The sequence below is a fragment of the Hylobates moloch genome, unplaced genomic scaffold (genome assembly GCF_009828535.3).
Source record: "Hylobates moloch isolate HMO894 unplaced genomic scaffold, HMol_V3 SCAFFOLD_1, whole genome shotgun sequence".
NCBI lineage: Eukaryota > Metazoa > Chordata > Mammalia > Primates > Hylobatidae > Hylobates > Hylobates moloch.
In genome coordinates this window covers 146,926,814-146,944,256 of record NW_026652276.1, presented here as the reverse complement: position 1 = coordinate 146,944,256, position 17,443 = coordinate 146,926,814, and the positions used below count along the sequence as shown (strand labels likewise).

At 42.5% G+C, this 17,443-nt stretch overlaps 1 protein-coding gene across 1 annotated transcript in view; it reads right to left on the bottom strand.

Moving 5' to 3' along the window:
* Nucleotides 1-1,909: 1,909 nt before the first annotated feature.
* RAPGEF5 (Rap guanine nucleotide exchange factor 5) overlaps nt 1,910-17,443 on the bottom strand; it is a 239,561-nt gene continuing 224,027 nt past the window's right edge. Inside the window, exons 24-26 of the mRNA XM_032759601.2 lie at nt 14,890-14,954; nt 9,471-9,525; nt 1,910-6,289 (exon numbers count right to left, since the gene is read on the bottom strand). Coding sequence (XP_032615492.1) covers nt 6,174-6,289; nt 9,471-9,525; nt 14,890-14,954 — 236 coding nt within the window. The 3' untranslated portion in view covers nt 1,910-6,173. The remainder of the gene's footprint in view (nt 6,290-9,470; nt 9,526-14,889; nt 14,955-17,443) is intronic.

Genomic DNA, 17,443 nt, shown 5'->3' with positions numbered 1-17,443 from the left:
TAGGATAATGATGGATGATTAGAAGCCACAGTGGGGCCAAACACAGGCCGAGTTTCTCCTGGGCAAGAGAAACAAAATAAAGAAATGCGACTGGACCCAGCTCTGAGTCTGGCTGGATCAGGGATCTGAGTGCGTTCCCCAAGAGCCCTGCACTAGCTCAGTCCTCAGGATGCCACTTTCTGCCTAGTAAGTCAGCCCTGCTGCTTAGGTGCTAGGAAGGGGAACTGCTATGGCTCTGTTTAGGCAAGAGAAATTCCTGCTGCCTTCAGTAACAGGAGTACTTCAGTAAAGAACATCAGCAAGTCTAACGCTTTAGGAATCCCATTTGTTGAAAGTAGTGAATGAAGAGCAAAGGCTCATGGAGTATTCAGAAGACCTCAGACAAAAAACCTCATACGCAGCCTCATGCCTTGAGTAGGATTCTGTTGCTAGTGCACCAGGGCCAGGACCAGTTTCATTTTGAGTTTTGCTAATTCATTCTGAGTTTTGCTAACAAGAACAGGCTTCTGAGTTCACGGGAGCCCTGTGCATCTTCCCAGTACCAGCTATCCCACTCAAAATTGAAGAAAATCTCATTGCGTCCTTAGCAATGGGTATTTCCCTTTCTTTCCTATTCCCTTCCCAAGCTGGAGCCTAGGGCTTCCCATTCTCCCTTCATCTCCTGCGTTCTCCAGGTTCCAGGAGGACCCTGTGGGGTCAGCCCCTACAGATGAAGTGATTTAGGGATCAGGACTTCTCTCTGCTTCCAGTGGCTGCCTTAGAGACAATGCCCTTGTGTTTTCTCTTCCCATTTCCCCTTGTTTCACAGAAGTGCCACTTCCTGGTGATTAAAAACCCAAGAAAATTATCTTCAGGTCTTCTTTCCCATTTTTCATAAAAAGCCAAGCCTTTTGCATGGATATGTGACAACAGGTGGCTTCATCCACGAGGTACTGTGCTGAGCCAATACTGCTGCCCACAAGTGGATGGAGGGAAAGGGCAATTTGTCAAGAAAAGACTGTCCTGAGAGACTGTATTAGTCAGCTGAGGCTACATTCTGCTGAGTAAGAAACCACTACCAGACCTCAAGAGACTTCTGGTGATGATGTCTGATTTCTCACTCAAGTTATACGTCGTTCACAAGCCAGGGCTCTGCTCCATGTTTCCTGTGATCCAGGACCCAGGCTGATAGGGGTGCCTTCATCTGGAGCAGTGCAGGTCTCACAGCACAGCAGACATGGCAGGTGCAGGCTACCTCATAAAGCTTCCACAGACATGTCTCCCCATTTTTCACTGGACAGAGCAAGACACTGGGCCACTCCTGGGTTCAACAAGGTGAGGTTTATAATCCCCCTGCAAGGGGGAGATGGACACATGCCAAAGGCCAAACTTGACCTTGATGGGCAAGATGTACAAATTTCCTGTTTATACAGAGAGAAGATGCTGAACACTCATAGAGTCTGCGCTAGTGTACATACCGCCTGGCATCCCACTGCCCTAGAGCATCCTTATTATCCCTGTGCTGCTCCATCCACTCATGGCTCTTCCGCTGTCAGGACCTCTATCCTGGGTCCCGGGTATCACCACTGGGCTGGCAGCTGCACTCAGTATCTGGGCCGGTGAGGGACAGTTCCTGGTCCTGCTCAAGTGGGGTGAGGCAATGACAATGGTTGCCGGACTCCCCAAATTTCAGACTCTGAGAACACTGATGCAATTTCCAAAATAGGGTGTTTAGGTTCTGCTATAACCCAATGGCAGGATAAGTGATTTAGGCTTCTATGGGCTGCCTGAGAACCTCTTCACCTACTTGTAGCTCTTTCAGTGAGCAAATGACTTCTGAGTTCCAACCCCCTGAGCATCATATGCTGCCAGAACAGAGCTATTTAATCCACACACATCACAGAGAAAGCAAGAAACTAAGAGGCATGAACAGTGTCTTTAACATAGTCTCATATTTGGAAAAGCAGTTTTAAAAAAACAATTGAAAATACAAGATAATGTAAGGGTTACTTATATAAGTTTTAACCTTATATTGCTTGGCCATTTTTACATATAAATTATTGCTTACTAGCTTCGATAAATACACAGCACAGTCATATATATATATATATATATATATATATAATATATATACACAGAGGCAGAAAGCATGGAATATGGGAAAGAAAACACTGTTAATGGCAATTCTGGTAACTCAACAAATGTTTCATATTTACCAGTTCTTTAAATGGTGGAAAACTACCAAGTGTAGTCCCTGAGAAGTTAGGTAGACACCCTGATGGCGGGTTCTCTATCTTCTAATTGTTAATGCAAGCTGACAATATCACAGCAGCCCTAATTAATGATACATTAAAAGGCAAGATTTCTTGCTTCAGGTCACTGATTTCATCCCAGTATTTAATAACAGTGTAATACGAATACAATAAATAGACTATGCAAATAAATATTACTCTGCTAAAAAATGTTTAGTATATACAGCTTTGCTTTATACAGTAATACATTTTCATCTAACTTTTTGGCAATTTTTAAAAACCTCCCCCCCGCCCCACCAGTTTTAAGCAAAACTGGCCCACTCACTAAGAAGCAGGCTGAAATTTTAAGGACATGTTTTTGAAACACTGAAAGGAAATCCTGTGTTGGACCACTGCAGAAGACCCGATCGTCCCCATTTTAATGTTTTTGCCCAGTTTCTGAGAAGCCTGGATTGGCTGCGCCATTTAGGAACATTCAGTTCCAGATCTGCGGTGTCTGTGCTGGCTAGAACAGACTTGCAGGGCTGGGATATGGGTAGCAGTGAAAGCCCAGCTCCAGGGGTAAGAAGTCATCACTGGTACTCTCTCTTTCACGCCACAATTTCTCCTCCACTCAGAGGCTCATGCAACATCCTCTCCCTGCAGACTAGGCAGTGTGAGCGCTGACCTTAGCCACATGCTTCTAAATTCGGTGTATGCTCCACACTACCTGTTTGTGGTTCTCGGTCTAGGGAAATGAATTTATTCTAAACATAATTAAGGAAACTAGAAAAACGTGAATGCAGGTCATGTGTATCACTATAATCATTTGGCAATTATACAGATGACAAAGAGCAAATTCAAAACACCACACTCTAGGGAACACCTGCAAATGTGTATATAAAAAAAAATTTTTTTAATGGCAAGGTTGTGATTTTGCCTACGGGGTCCTGCATTCTGCTATCTTGTGCTAACTTTTTTTTTTTTTTTTTTTTTTTGAGACGGAGTCTCACTCTGTCGCCCAGGCTGGAGTGCAGTGGCGCTATCTCGGCTCCCTTCAAGCTCCGCCTCCCGGGTTCACGCCATTCTCTTGCCTCAGCCTCTACAAGTAGCTGGGACTACAGGCGCCCGCCACCACTAACTTCAAAGCAGGGCTAGTTTGCTGGAATGCTGACGAATCCAAAGACCCACAGGACTGTCTGAGAGTTGTGCTGTAACAAAAAGAGCCCACTTAGATGTGCCCCTGCACCACCTGGTGCCGAAGGTGGCAGATTATGTAAGATTTGCAGAGTGAGCGAAGATTTTATGCAATAATAAAACTCCAAATGAGAGCTGGCAAAGAGCTTAGCCATCTTCTAGACCACACTTCTAGCCAGAACAAACCCTATTCTGAAGAGGCCTTGGTGAATATCCAGAGAGGGTGCACGGCCCATCCTATTAACAAGGAGCACTCAAGCCCCACCACTGTCCACCAGTGAACAGCTCAGATTCCTTAGAAAGAGCTTTCTGTTGAGTAAAATCTGGTTCTCACAATTCGGGCTTGAATTCTTTAATTCCAGATCTAAGATTCTGCAAAGCTTTGGAAACCTGGCAAACCTCTGGAGACAGTTGTTACACTTCAGAAAGATGCAGAGATTTTAGACATTCAGAAGACAAGGATGGAAAAGCAAACCCCGACTGCACAAAATCCTCCCTTCCCTCTGCTACCCCTAGGACCACTTAACCACGGCTGGAGGAAGAGGTGAACAAGCATCATTTTCTCCCCAGCCAGTTTCCACCCATGTCATGTGAGACACTCTGAAATCACTGTACAAAATGCATTTAACACAACATTTGTGTAGCTTCATCTGGCTCGGTGTGCATATCTGTCTTGGGGTCTAAGCAAGCATGCAATATGCTGAAACAGTTCTCCATGGAAAATTAGTCCCCTAAAGGTAATGTTCTACTAGGAGCAATGTAGTTCTAATGTAAATAAAAATCTGAATTTTGAAACACAGAAACAATGTCAGGATGGCCTTATATGATTACACTGGCCAAACCTTAGTCCAGGGCATAGGAAAAAGGTGAGAACACGTGCTTGTGCTGTAAGCCCATGCTATCGTTAGTAACTGCGTGAGGAGGGCTTTGGAGGGTTTGCTCAGCCCAGCTGTGAGGGAAGTCTGCTCTCCGGTTCTCACGGCTCTGGTGTCCTCCTGTGGGCCACATTCCATGACGGCAGCATGCAGCATTTCTCTGCATGGACCAGCCCTGGAGGATGCCCTTCTATAAAGCCCTGTAAATGTTCAGGACTGAAATTTTACATGCTGGGCCAAACTAAGTCTCTCTCAAAGTTCTCCCAAACCTTCTCTCCACATGGTTCCTTTCAGCAGTATCTCAAGCTCAGTGTGGTTCCTGAGCCCAGGAAACAGCACTGCTATAAAAATGTCAAAAAGCATTGGACACGCCTCAGTAATGAGGATGAATGAGGTGTTGATGAGACAAAAAGGAAACAGGTCTGTGTGGGCATGAAAGAGATGAACAGGCAGGAAGAGTGAGAAGTGCACCAAGACTCCTGCATTTGGAAAATGAATGGACCAGACCCTTGCATTTTAGCAAGGTGACACGTATCTAGCAGGCAGGGGTGGGTTTCATTATTTTGACCCATAGGCTGTTTTGTTCATGTGAAGGTTGAAAGAAATCCTCTAACCAGTCCTTGAAAATATCAAGAGGTCTTATTTGCTACAGGAGCCTCAATTGGTAAAAATGGGAATAATAAGAAAAGATTTTAGAAGACTCAGATTTTGAAAAAGAAAAGAAAAAACGGCAAATTATATAGAAAGGCTCCCTGCTTTGGCTGGTAGTTGGACAATAGGACTTCTAAGTCGCCAACATTAATCAGACATTTGGCTATTTCAGGGCATTTTTCATTTGCCAAAACACCGGTAATTACCACTATCTTATTACCTAGAGAGTGCTAAGTGCTTCACTCATTAAATGTCACTTAACCTCCCTGCACTGGCTGCTGTCATTCCATAGTGTGGGCAAGGAGCCTGTATGAGGTATGCAAAATGCATCATCAGGCACAAGAATGCAGACTTTTGTGACTTAGTCACCTCAGTAAGCAGTTAATGAGTGTTTACAACGTGTCAGGCACTGTGCTTTTTCAAAATCATATTATGTCCAATAAAAGATAAGAGCCTGCTTACAAGTATAAAGAAAATCCCCAGAAATTAAACAATGAGTCAATTTCTTAAAGATTACTATTTTTCCTTATTGGCAAAGCAACTTCATCTACCTTGCCTATAGCTGCAAATCAGTTGTACAGAAACTAATTTCACCTGCAAGCATATGTCAATAGTTGATTGTGGTGCAAAGTGATGCACACCTTGACATTGTTCATCTGCCCATCAGAGCATGGATGCTAGCTGCAGTCCTCACTAACTCCCTAGACACAAGTGGCTTTTGGTGATGTCATAGGTTGTATCAACAGAAACCTCTCCTCCCTGGAGATCTAGAGATGCTGTCTCTGTCATCAGGTGTTCAAAAGAATGACTTCTTTGACAGCTTATGGACAGGAATCTAAAACTAGGCAAAGTAAAAACTCCTTCCTGTTTCATGCACGCTCTTAATGAAATATTTGGTCATAGCATGTCAAGACGTTGTCTTGTCTTGATGCTGGCACATCTCATTGAAAACTGGACTGGATCAACAATGTGATCATAAGAAACCTGCCTTCTCCATCTCAAGAATGCTTCTGACTCTCCTTCTGCCTTCTTGTCCCGAGAGTAGCATGGAGAAACCTCTCCCCCTCTCTGGTGGTTGACATCACTTCCTGAACACGCTTTGGCTGGCTTTCCTGTGAATGTCTTGGGTTATACTGATAAAACTCAGCAACTTCTTTTCTCACAGGAAAGCAACGTGCTTGGCATAGACATTCCCGTAGCTCAAAGTGCTGCAGACACAGGGGAGGTGAGGCAGTGGGGCTCACACCCGAGGCTCGATCCTGTGTGAGAGCTCAAACAGAGCCTGCTGGCTGTCAATGACATACAGGTGATTAACATAGGACTTTAACTCTTGATGCTCTTTTGGAGACAGGTCACCTGTTGTTTAGAGGGGGAAGAAAAGACAATCTCAGGAGAGCAGTAATGCTTATCGACGTCCCAACAAAACCCCACACTAAGGCTGAGTAGATGTACCCGGTGGGTTCTCATTAGTCAGAATCCCATAAGAGGTGTCCTTGTCCTACAGTAGAAATGCTTTTTCAGCTCAGAATGGATTCCTCAGGTCAGGCAATCAGATCAGCTGGATATTTATAGCATTTATTACCTAACATTGTATATTATTTAGAAATTACGTTATTATCTCATTCCACAGGTGGGGAAACTGAGCACAGTCACGCAGCAAGTTAAGTGTCACAGCCAGGATTCGGACCCAGGCCAGATGGTTCCTGAGTCCTTCTAGGTAGCCTTTTACAGCAGTTACCTGTTTAAATGGCCAGCACTGGCTCCTATATCTCAGTCCAGAAGCGTTGAAAATCACTGATAATGTATTTAGCATATGAATGCAATCACTCTTTTTTTGTTGTTTAGATTTTGTACAATTCTTTGGTATTCTCATTTTTTGGAAAAAAAAATTTAATGGAGCAATTGAATGAACAGATACAACAGAACAGACTCTAAGATGTGGTTAACAGACGAAACAGCTTCAGAAAGTACGTGTTATGGACTAAAGTCTACCCAGAGAAGGACAAGACAAGGGGCTTTTCCACTCACATATCTAGGGCACTCAAGGAATCAAGGGGCCAAAGGAGGCTTTACTGCACTGTGAACACATCCACACCCTGCTAGCGCCCGTGCTGATAAGGAACAAGGATGAAGCAGCATGAACCACGGGGCAAGCCCGTACACCATAGTCAAACACACACACACACAAGCAAACCATTTGAGGCTGGGGAACACTGGCCAAACTGCACTACAGTAAAACAATGGAAAGGTGAGTGGCGAAGACTTCATATCCTGTTGCTTTGTAGATTATGCATGGGACAGGCAGGGTGAGCTGCTGGAGCTCAGTTTGAGCAGAAGGAAAGGAAATGCAGGAGGCTGAGCATTTTCTTATAGCATTTTTTTCTCTTGGTGAAACTCCCTTTTTTCTCCTCTATAACAAATGCATTTTATGAAGAAATAATTTAAGACCTGTATGACATGGGTGGCTTATAATTCTTAGGTTTAATAGAAACAAGGCTTCCTGGTTTTAGCAAGTAAACACACTAGGAGTTACAGTTTATACCAACCCACCTGTTTGAAAGTAACAAAAAGCTGTTTTATTCCAGAATGCCTTCTCTGGAAGACGTTGAGAAAGTTAAACATTGGTTTGGATAACATGATGCTACAAAGGTAATTTTATGTTAATTTTCAAGCCTTAAAAAGATGGCACAATGAATGGTTCTAACCATGGCAACTGACATTTGCATGACACTTTATAATGCATAAGTGACTTGATTAACATTTTCATATTTTATCCCAAATGCTAACATTGGTTTACTATGCTCATATAAACCGTTAAAATGAATTCGGATAATTCAGTTCCCAAACCAATTTTTTTTTAAATTTTATTATTATTATACTTTAAGTTTTGGGGTACATGTGCACAACGTGCAGGTTTGTTATATATGTATACATGTGCCATGTCCCAAACCAATTTTTAAAGATACTGTATATAAATATTAGAACATAAACTGGCTTGATCGTTATTTAAATTTCTCCTTTGCTTAGTGCCACACAGAGGGTTGCTCTCTGATGAGTGGGAGGTTCAAGGCAGGTTCAAGGCCACACAAGCTAGTATAACTATCACCTTCCTGTCTATACTTGGAGCATATATAAACTAGAGTTCTTTGGTTAAGTGAGACTGATACCTTAGAATTAGCTGAATCCCCAGTAAACACTTGGGAAGCAAAGGAGGATAAAAGCAATATGAAGCTGTACTCATCAGCATTATGCTTGTACATTTCAGTGGATCTCTGTGATGATGTTATGGATACTATTTTTATTGTAACTGCATTGCACTTGTATGCTTGATGAAGAATTATATAGGTATATTAAAGTGGTACTAATTGATGTGAATATTTAGAAAATTACGTCCTGTATTTATAAGTCTCCTTTTCAAAGAGAAAACATAATCCACACAGAAGTCCAGTTCCTAACTTACTTTGTTGGGGGACAATATTGCCAGCCTAGACCAGCACTGAACAGAAAAAAATTCTTAAGCAGGTGTACTCAATTGTTAGTAGTACTTTTCTTGAGAAGTAGGACTCTGATTTTCTACTTTATATATACTTCTATATTGTTGAAAAAATTGTTTTACAACGGGCATGTCTTTAAAAATGAAGTTGAACTGAGTGGTTGCCTTTGATTAATTTATAATTATTGAACTCAATTTTCTATTTTTTATTACCCTTTGTATCCATAGGATCTGTAGAGGGCAAAGGAGACGGCAAAGAGGTAAGGCAGACTCAGTCTGAATAATGGCTAAATAAGTGAATCTCTCAGAGTCTCTGCTTTTTGTTCTACACCTACAGGGTTAATAATTCCCATTTGCTAGGACTAATGTCAGGATTCCATTGCCCATGTGAAAGCTCCTTCAACTCAATAAAGTTGATTTCCTTCCTTCCTGCAATGTTCTAACACTATTTAAACATAGTATAAATTATGACTGAGATTTAAAATGGAACAAATATTCCTACATACATTAGTCTCAGTGGGGATTCTACAAAAGTGCTCAGAACCACACTTTTGCAGCTGAAAGGCAGCTCCAGACAGGAAGTTTTTGTTGGAGAGGAGAAAAGATTCTGGAAGGCTGCTTTAGGCACTTTTACAAGCTATAGTCCTATTCCAGGAAGGTTCCAAGCAAAAAGGTTAGGGACAAGGTCACCCCTGCTAAACTCACCAGTGATTTTGAGCCAATGGGCAAGCAAAGCAAGACACTGTGGGGACAGGAGTCAGCGGGAGTTGCGGGGAGGAGGTTTCTGAGTGTGTAAAGTCACTCTTCACAGCATAAACTTGCTGCCATGAGGGGATAATAATCTGTCATATCTTGTTTTCCTCTGCATCCCAAACATGCAGTGATGAAACAAAGAGACAATCTACTATATATATACAGTATGCATATGTATATACATATGATACTTTTCAATCTGTTTAAATTGATTACCACCCAATACTTGTGACCACAGTTGGTACCAACGTAGAGTCAATTTACATTCTGCACCTGACTTCAATTACTCACCAAACTGGTTAGTCCTGCAGTGTCTCAGGGTTCGGACAGTGTCTGCGATCATATGCTGTAAAGTAGAACAGGAAACACATCAATGGAAGGGTCGTTGAGGGTGTTAGTGAAGAAGCAGTGCCTGCTACGATGGAAGGATAATCTAGCACTCTTGGCTGTAAACAGAAGAACTGTATTTGGAGGTGGACGTAGCTTTGATTCTATGGAGCTTGGATTATCAAAGAATATTTAGTCCTTGTCTGCAAAAATAGTAGCACCAGAACGGGTGAGGTGGCTCTCATCTGTAATCCCAGCACTTTGGGAGGCTGAGGTTGGCGGATCACTTGAGGTCAGGAGTTTGAGACCAGCCTGGCCAATATGGCGAAACCCCATCTCTACTAAAAATACAAAAAAATTAGCCGGGGGTGGTAGCAGGTGCTTGTAATCCCAGCTACTCGGGAGGCTGAGACAGGAGAATCGCTTGAACCTGGGAGGCGGAGGTGCAGTGAGCCGAGATCACACCACTACACTCCAGCCTGGGTGACAGAGTGAGACTCCGTCTCAAAAACAAACAAACAAACAAACAAAAAACAGTAGCACTCAATCCGGGTTGCACAGGTTCTTACTGAGCCATGAGAAAATACACTGTAGAGAAGTGCAGCACCCCCAGCCCCAATCATCCCGTTCACATTTGTACGTGTTTCACTTCAGGGTATGTGTCACCTCCTCTCCATGAAGCCTTTCTGAGACGTCCCTCCTGGACTTAGAGGCTCCAATCTCAACATTCCCACTGCTCTTCGTACAGCACCTATTGGCTTTGTGTCACTGTCATTGCTGTTGAACTTTTCTCCTTCTCTAGACCAAGTACCACCAGAGGGCTTTGCATGTGCAGAGCCTACTATGTCAGACACATTGACTTACACATATGTGCTGAATGGAGGTAGGAATTTTTGTAGATTCAAAGGTTCAAGTATCTTAAATTGTAACTGGAAATGAGATACTTACAAAAGATGAACATTTTCTAACACATTAACATCATATTTTTTTTTTTTTGAGACAGAGTCTTGCTCTGTCACCCAGGCTGGAGTGCAGTGGTGTGATCTTGGCTCACTGCAACCTCTGCCTCACGGGTTCAAGCAATTCTCCTGCCTCAGCCTCCTGAGTAGCTGGGATTACTGGCATATGCCATCACACCCGGCTAATTTTTGCTAATTTTTGTATTTTTAGTAGATACGGGGTTTCACCACGTTGGCTAGGCTGGTCTCGAACTCCTGACCTCAGGTAATCCAACCAAACTGGCCTCCCAGAATGCTGAGATTATAGGTGTGAGCCACTGCAGCCGGCCAACATCAACCAACATCTTTAGAGACCATTTTCTGTACATAGTTTATATTCACGTATAGTCTTCAATATTCTAATGTAATTTCTTTCCTTGAAGTCCTCACTGATTTCTAGGCAAAAGTCTTTTTTTTTTTTTTTTTGAGTTGGAGTCTCTGTCACCCAGGCTGAAGTGCAATGGCACGATCTCGGCTCACTGCACCCTCTACTCCCCAGGTTCAAGCAATTCTGCTGCCTCAGCCTCCTGAGTAGCTGGGATTATAGAGGCACGCCACCACGCCCAGCTAATTTTTATATTTTTAGTAAAGACGGGGGTTTCACTATGTTGGTCAGGCTGGTCTTGAACTCCTGACCTTAGGATCCGCCCACCTTGGCCTCCCAAAGGGCTGGGATTACAGGCGTCAGCCACCCCGCCTGGCCGGCAAAAGTCTTCTTAAATGTACAGCTGCTCTGGACAAGATCCCATCATCTTATACTTGTGTACCTGCAAGAGTCTTCTAGCTGTCTCTACCACTTTTAGTTTTTCATGTTGAAGGAAGTGGCATTTTGGAAGCATATACATATATGCCATAGGAGGAACTAGATAGAGTGCATTATGTTCTCTTCCAAAATGCTACGCTAGCTGGTTTAATTGCCAGAATAATCTCTAAATACTATTGTCTTCATGTTCTAGTTCTCCTGAGAATCAACAGTAGCTCTCTACTTTGTTTCATATCACAATACAAATATCATCCTATTATTCAAGAATTAATATCATTCATTATCTGGGCCTCCAATTTGGGTCTACATCTTTCATGTCCCGACTATACACACTGAGCATAGGATCACCATATACAGCAAACTCCCAATGAATTATTGCTGAAAGAATATTAAACACTAAAATATGTTCTTAAAATTCAGAAGAAATACAGAAATATTATTGGAATATGACCTACTGATTGAATTGTTGTCATAACCATATTTCTAATGCGCTTCTATTCGATAGTGGAAAATTGAATAGGACAGTGATTCTTGTAGTAGCTCAAGCTGCATTTGTAAAGGAAATGAGACCTGACTCATGTCTGTGCACGTATTGTTCAGTTTCCTTCCCCAAATTTTACCACTTTTCCCAGGTCAGTTTTCTCATTTTAAGCTCTGGCGTCACATTGATTTCTATCATATGCCACTTGCGTAGCTTGTGCAAGGCTCAACTGATGCAAGGCTCAGTACTGGGTGTGGCATTGAAACCTGAGTTCTGGTCTTCATCTTTAGGCTTTCTAAAGGGGGAGGGGGTAGACAGGGTAAAAGATGATGCTCTTAACATCGAGGGATAAAGAGAAGAAAAGAAACCATCTGTTTCTTCTTATGAAACAGTTTGAGATGAAAACATTTCCAGTCACTGAGGCAGCAAGGAATGTAGCATAAAGAACAGAAATCTCATTAGACCTGATGAGGGCTTCTGGATTTTCATGGGGTCTGACTCAGTGTACTGGCCTGCATCAGCCAGATAAAGATAATACACTGAATTATCTGTTAGCTGGCTTAAGTTAATATCCATCATGAGGAATTGACTTTTCACAAGTTAATTCACTTAGGTTCTATTGGTTCATTATCGTGAAAGACAATCCTGTTTTAGCTTTAGAGAAACCCAGTCCTTTGCTAAGAAATATTCCTTGAAAATAGTGTTTCTCCTAGAAAGGTCAGTCTCATTCTCCAGCATCCAAGTGTAACACAGGGCTATATATGACAAAAAACTGCTTTTTGTCCTGGACACAGTTTTATCCTGTCTACTCTGTGTAAGGAGGGGTCAGCATGAGGCGTGCTGTGGACCAGGAGCTCACTGGTCACGTGTGCGGAGCCTGCCCTCTGAGGAAAGGAAGTGCCCGTGTCTGCCTGACAGGCTTGCGTGTGCACTATGTGCCTGCTGTGTGCATGCTGAACTGCACCCATTTCTTCATTCTTTTATAAAATAAAATTTCTCTTTAGGAATTTAAAATATTATTTATGCCATGCTATTCTCTTAAACTTTCTCAAAGAATTAAGGGTATGATGATTGACCCTAATAGAAGTCATATCATTTAGACCTCCTTCGTTTCCAGCCCTATGGTTAGTTGGCAGTCTTGGCATATTTGAGAGCTGGCGTTAAGAGGCTTCTGCTGGATTACTGGAGAGAGCAGGGGAGGGCCACAGACGCTGGTCAGAAGGAAGGTGGGAACAAGCTTTCCACAGCTTGTTCCCATTTGTGACTTTATGGACTTGTTCAGGTTTTTTTTAAATTATCTTGTCACTTTGGTGGCACTATCTGAGGGGGAAATGACAAAATGAACTTAACAAATTCACTGGTTCACTTTATGGAGGTCAACCTCATGTCTGCCCTCAACAACAGGCAACAGCCAGCTGATAAAGAGTTTAGTTGTTCTCCCACAGCCCCTTGGACTAGTCAGGGGAAAGGATTACTAGCCCTTTCCAGGGAATTCCACTTGGCGTGACACACCTCATCCCACATCTTCACAGATGCTCCACAAAGCTCATGTGTTGTTCTTAGGGAGACGTGTTGGCCAGGAAGCGAAGTAAATATTGACCAAAGGCTTCATATTCCCGCAATTGTTTCATTAATCCCAAACGCCAGGGATTAACCTGCTTAGAGGCAAGAATTCTAGTGCCTGCAGCCTTTCATTGCTAGTAAGTGCCCTGTGATCTTCAGAATATCACACAGCAACACAAAACACGTGCAAAAAAATAACACTTTATCCATTTCTGGCTCTGTTGGTTTGAATGTAGCATCTAAAATAACTGAGCTCTGATTCCAAAACACTTACTGCAGAGACAGACTTGAAAATGTATTGACATATCCACTTAGAAAAGCACTAGCCGTGAAGTGATGGTCTTCGGTGTGGTTAAAATGGAGATAAAGCAAGATATTCCAAGACTGTATTCTACATTCCAGATGCTTGGGTTTTGGGGGTTGTATAAGAGCCGACTACACTGTTTCCGAGCTGCCTCACCCTACATGTGCAGAGTTGGCTGGGTGAGCAGAGCAATGTACTTCTGAGGCAAAGGTCAGGTGCCAAGCCTCAGCGGGACTCATTAGTCCCTACTGTTCTTTGATCATGGTCTGTGGTCCCTGCCTCACTTAACCTCCTCTCAAGTGCCTGACTCAGTCTCACAGGGAACCAGGGTCAGCTTCTGCAAGAGTTCACACAAATCCATCACCATTACTGAAAAGGTCACTCAAAGGTCAGGATCTGTGGAGCAGGGTTACTGGTATTGTCTTTAACCATACTGTGACACTAAAGTTCATCTGTCAGATAAATCCATTCCTCTTGCAGGCAAGTGGGTCTCTTTGGAGTACTTCTATTTTACAGTTGCTCAGTTCTTATGGGTAACCCCTCCTTTGCTCAAGGGCAAGTCAGAAAGGCTTGGAGGGGCCCACTGTATTACAAAGCACCTGGGAATGCCCTGGAAATCATTCAGGAAGCAGTGGTTCAGAAACATTTAGAGAGGATTGCCCTGGGAACCTCTTGCTTGTGAGGAGGGAGGGTACTTTGCCTGAGCTGCTCTGGCTGTGGTGCTCAGGGATGGCACCCTTTGTCCATAGGCTGATAAAGGAGTGGCCCTTCCCTTCACACAAGACCCTGCAAATTCCAGCCTCACATTTAAGCTTGGAGTCCTGAGAGACAAACATATATCCCCAGGAGAGGAACTTTCTCCCTCTGTGCCTTGAAAGCATGCAGGCTGAGACACTGAGAGATGCCTGTAAAGCAGTAAAACATAATCTCCTGAGTGTGGATTCCTCCTGACATCAGCCTTACAGTTTTAGCTCTGGTTCAATAATAACCCTCAATTCTTCATCTTATCATATTCCATTTTTAAAAACAAAAAGCAGATTTTCATATTTGGTTCACAAAAACCTTGCTAACATACTTGTTGTTAATTGGAATACATTTTGTTGGCAGCGTACAGCATGCAGCAAATAAGCTCCTTGAATGAAGCAAATAAGTTCCTTGAATTCGCCATGCATCCAATGGAGAAAAGTACTAAAACTATTTGTTTCCTAGAGCAGGAAAGAAAAGCATACATTTCTGTTACTGTAAAAAAGGGAGAAGTAATGAAATTTACGTACCAGCTTTTCAAAATTGACAAGATTATCCAAAAAAGTTTTATTTCCTTCATGAATAAATGTTACATCTGAAAATTAAAAACAAAAAGATGTATGTATCATTAGGAATGGATCATGAGTCAGGGCTGAAGAGGTCTAGGTACAATGTAACTTATTCATTTTTCCTAAACATTATGGATCATTCCATGCACTTGGAGAGGCAATTTGAAATTGGATTTATGTGTTATTTGATGTAAAAGTGCATAATTTATGTGTGTGTGTATATGTGTGTGTGGAAAAACAGTGTAACCTTACTGAAAGTATATATTTTGCACTCATAATGAAGTGTTTGACTTCAATCTGCTTAATATAAACTAAAGCTAGTCTATAACTTAATTATTCCATTATGTGTTTAAGTCAGAAGACTGAGCAGAAAAGGACTGAATACCCAGAAACAACAGGATTTTAGTAAGTATGTGTTTGCTTTTTACAAATCCCTGGCAAAGTGTATGGGACCTGCTTTAGTTAAAACAACTAGTTAAGATATAGATTTAGATGTTTAAATTTAAATGTTTGGTTCCCAAAGTTGATGTCTGATTACCAGGAATAAGTGAGGAAAGAGGCAGGCTTGAAAATGTCAAGATGTCTGACCCCATTCGACTAGTAGAAAGCAAGCATCACTGACGAAAATAAAAGGAAAAAAGTACAATGAAAGTGTATTTTCAGAAGAAGGGAAAGTTAAATTTGGTTTGTGGCTCACTGCATTTAAATGACTGAGGATATTCATTAAATATCTCCTGTTGGCTGCAGTAAACAAAAGAGTGCCTCCTCAAGACATATAGATTTGGAAATTAGTTACATTAAATAAAGGTAGCAACTGAAGCTCTGAGAGTGGATGACTTAGCCACAGTCGGATCAGAGGGTGGATGACTGAGCATCAGGGAATCCTCACAGACAAATACCACAAAAAGAAATATACTATAATTTAAAGCATGTGCAAATAATCATGTTATATTACAGACATGGAGAACCAACCAAATAAAAACAGCCTTCAAAAATCTTGTAAAAATAACCTGATAGAAAAGAGGGGAAAAGAATGTCTTAAAAAATCCTATAAATAGAAAAAGAATGTATTTGCTTTTACTCAAGACTTTTATTCTGCTGGTCCCTACGGGGCAATTATGAGATAGGTGCTCCTAAAACCTGCCACCAAAACTCTGGGCCACAAAGCTTTTACTGTCACCAGGAGGTGACATTAGTTACACAGTTACAGCACACAGTGATGCAACCCTTTCCTCAAGGCGTTATACACAGCTTCCGATGTGGACTGAAATGTTTTCATAAGCTTCTTTTCCTTTCCTTTTTTTTTGCTTGTAAACTGATGTCCTAGTAGGAAAACGATTCACAACTAATTACACAGTCTCCTGACAAACTCTCTGGTTATTTTATTATCTTTGAAATTTTGCTTTCAGAAAATAATTACAAGCTTTCATTCTGTGACACGGTATTTAGAAAAGAGAAGTCAACACAGGTTTTACCTTTTCTGTGTAGCAAATGCAAACCTGTGCACACTCTGTCTACATTAAACACCACCTGAAGGTCTGGCCTCTACTAACTCTCCAAGAATTCCAGATTCCAAACAGCTTCTCAGAGTGGCTTAGTCCATTTCCCCTGCATTACAGGTTTATCCCTCACCTGCCCCCAGCCCTCTTCCTAGGGATGATGAGGATGGCAGTGGCAATAATGACATCTTACATTTATTAACAGTGTTAGACATGGCTCTAAAGAGCTTCAGCTGCATTAACTCATAAGGTAAATTCTAGGAGGTAAGCCTGTGAAGAAACTAAGGCCCCAAGGACGTCTATGGCTAACCCATGCTCACAGCTATATGTGTCAGAGCCAGGATTCAAACAAAGGGAGGCTGGCTCCCCCTCACCACTGCACCTCTCCAGGCACCTCAAGTGGAAAGGACTTGGCTTTTCTTGCTATCAGGTGCAGCCAACCTGCTCAATTTACAACACATCAGCTGCTCCTGCAATATTGAAAGTGCTTCCCTCCTCACCCCCTTCAGGCAGTCCCTCCTGCCATCTCTCCTCTTCCTAGGTAGTCCCTCTCACTCTTAGCTCTCAGTAGAGTGTGTGGCGGCTCTACTGAGGGGCCAGGGCCTGTCAGGCTGCTACTGTCTAAGCATAAGGCAGGGAAGGTGCCAAGGGTGCTGGCCAGGTGAGAGGGGAGACTGGCTGGAAGGGGCTGCAGCCCGGGAGAAAGGGAAGAGTTCAACTGGCTACAGGTTTCGATGCAGTTGAACGGCAGGTGCATGACACGGAAGGTATGAGAGAGAAACAAATGAGAGGTTGGGCTGAAAAAAACTAGGATGTCAGAATTTAAGTCATGGGACAAGAAGCAGTTTTGGGGTATGAGAAGTGAGCAACTGCCAGGCCTCTTTCACCTGGAGACACCTGAACACACCCCAAACATCTCCTGAAATAGAACTGCTCAATGAAACGACTTTGAAGAGATGGCAAGTGGAAGAGGAGGAAGAAACATCCAAGAGTCTCAACATTCCTTCCCTTCAGAG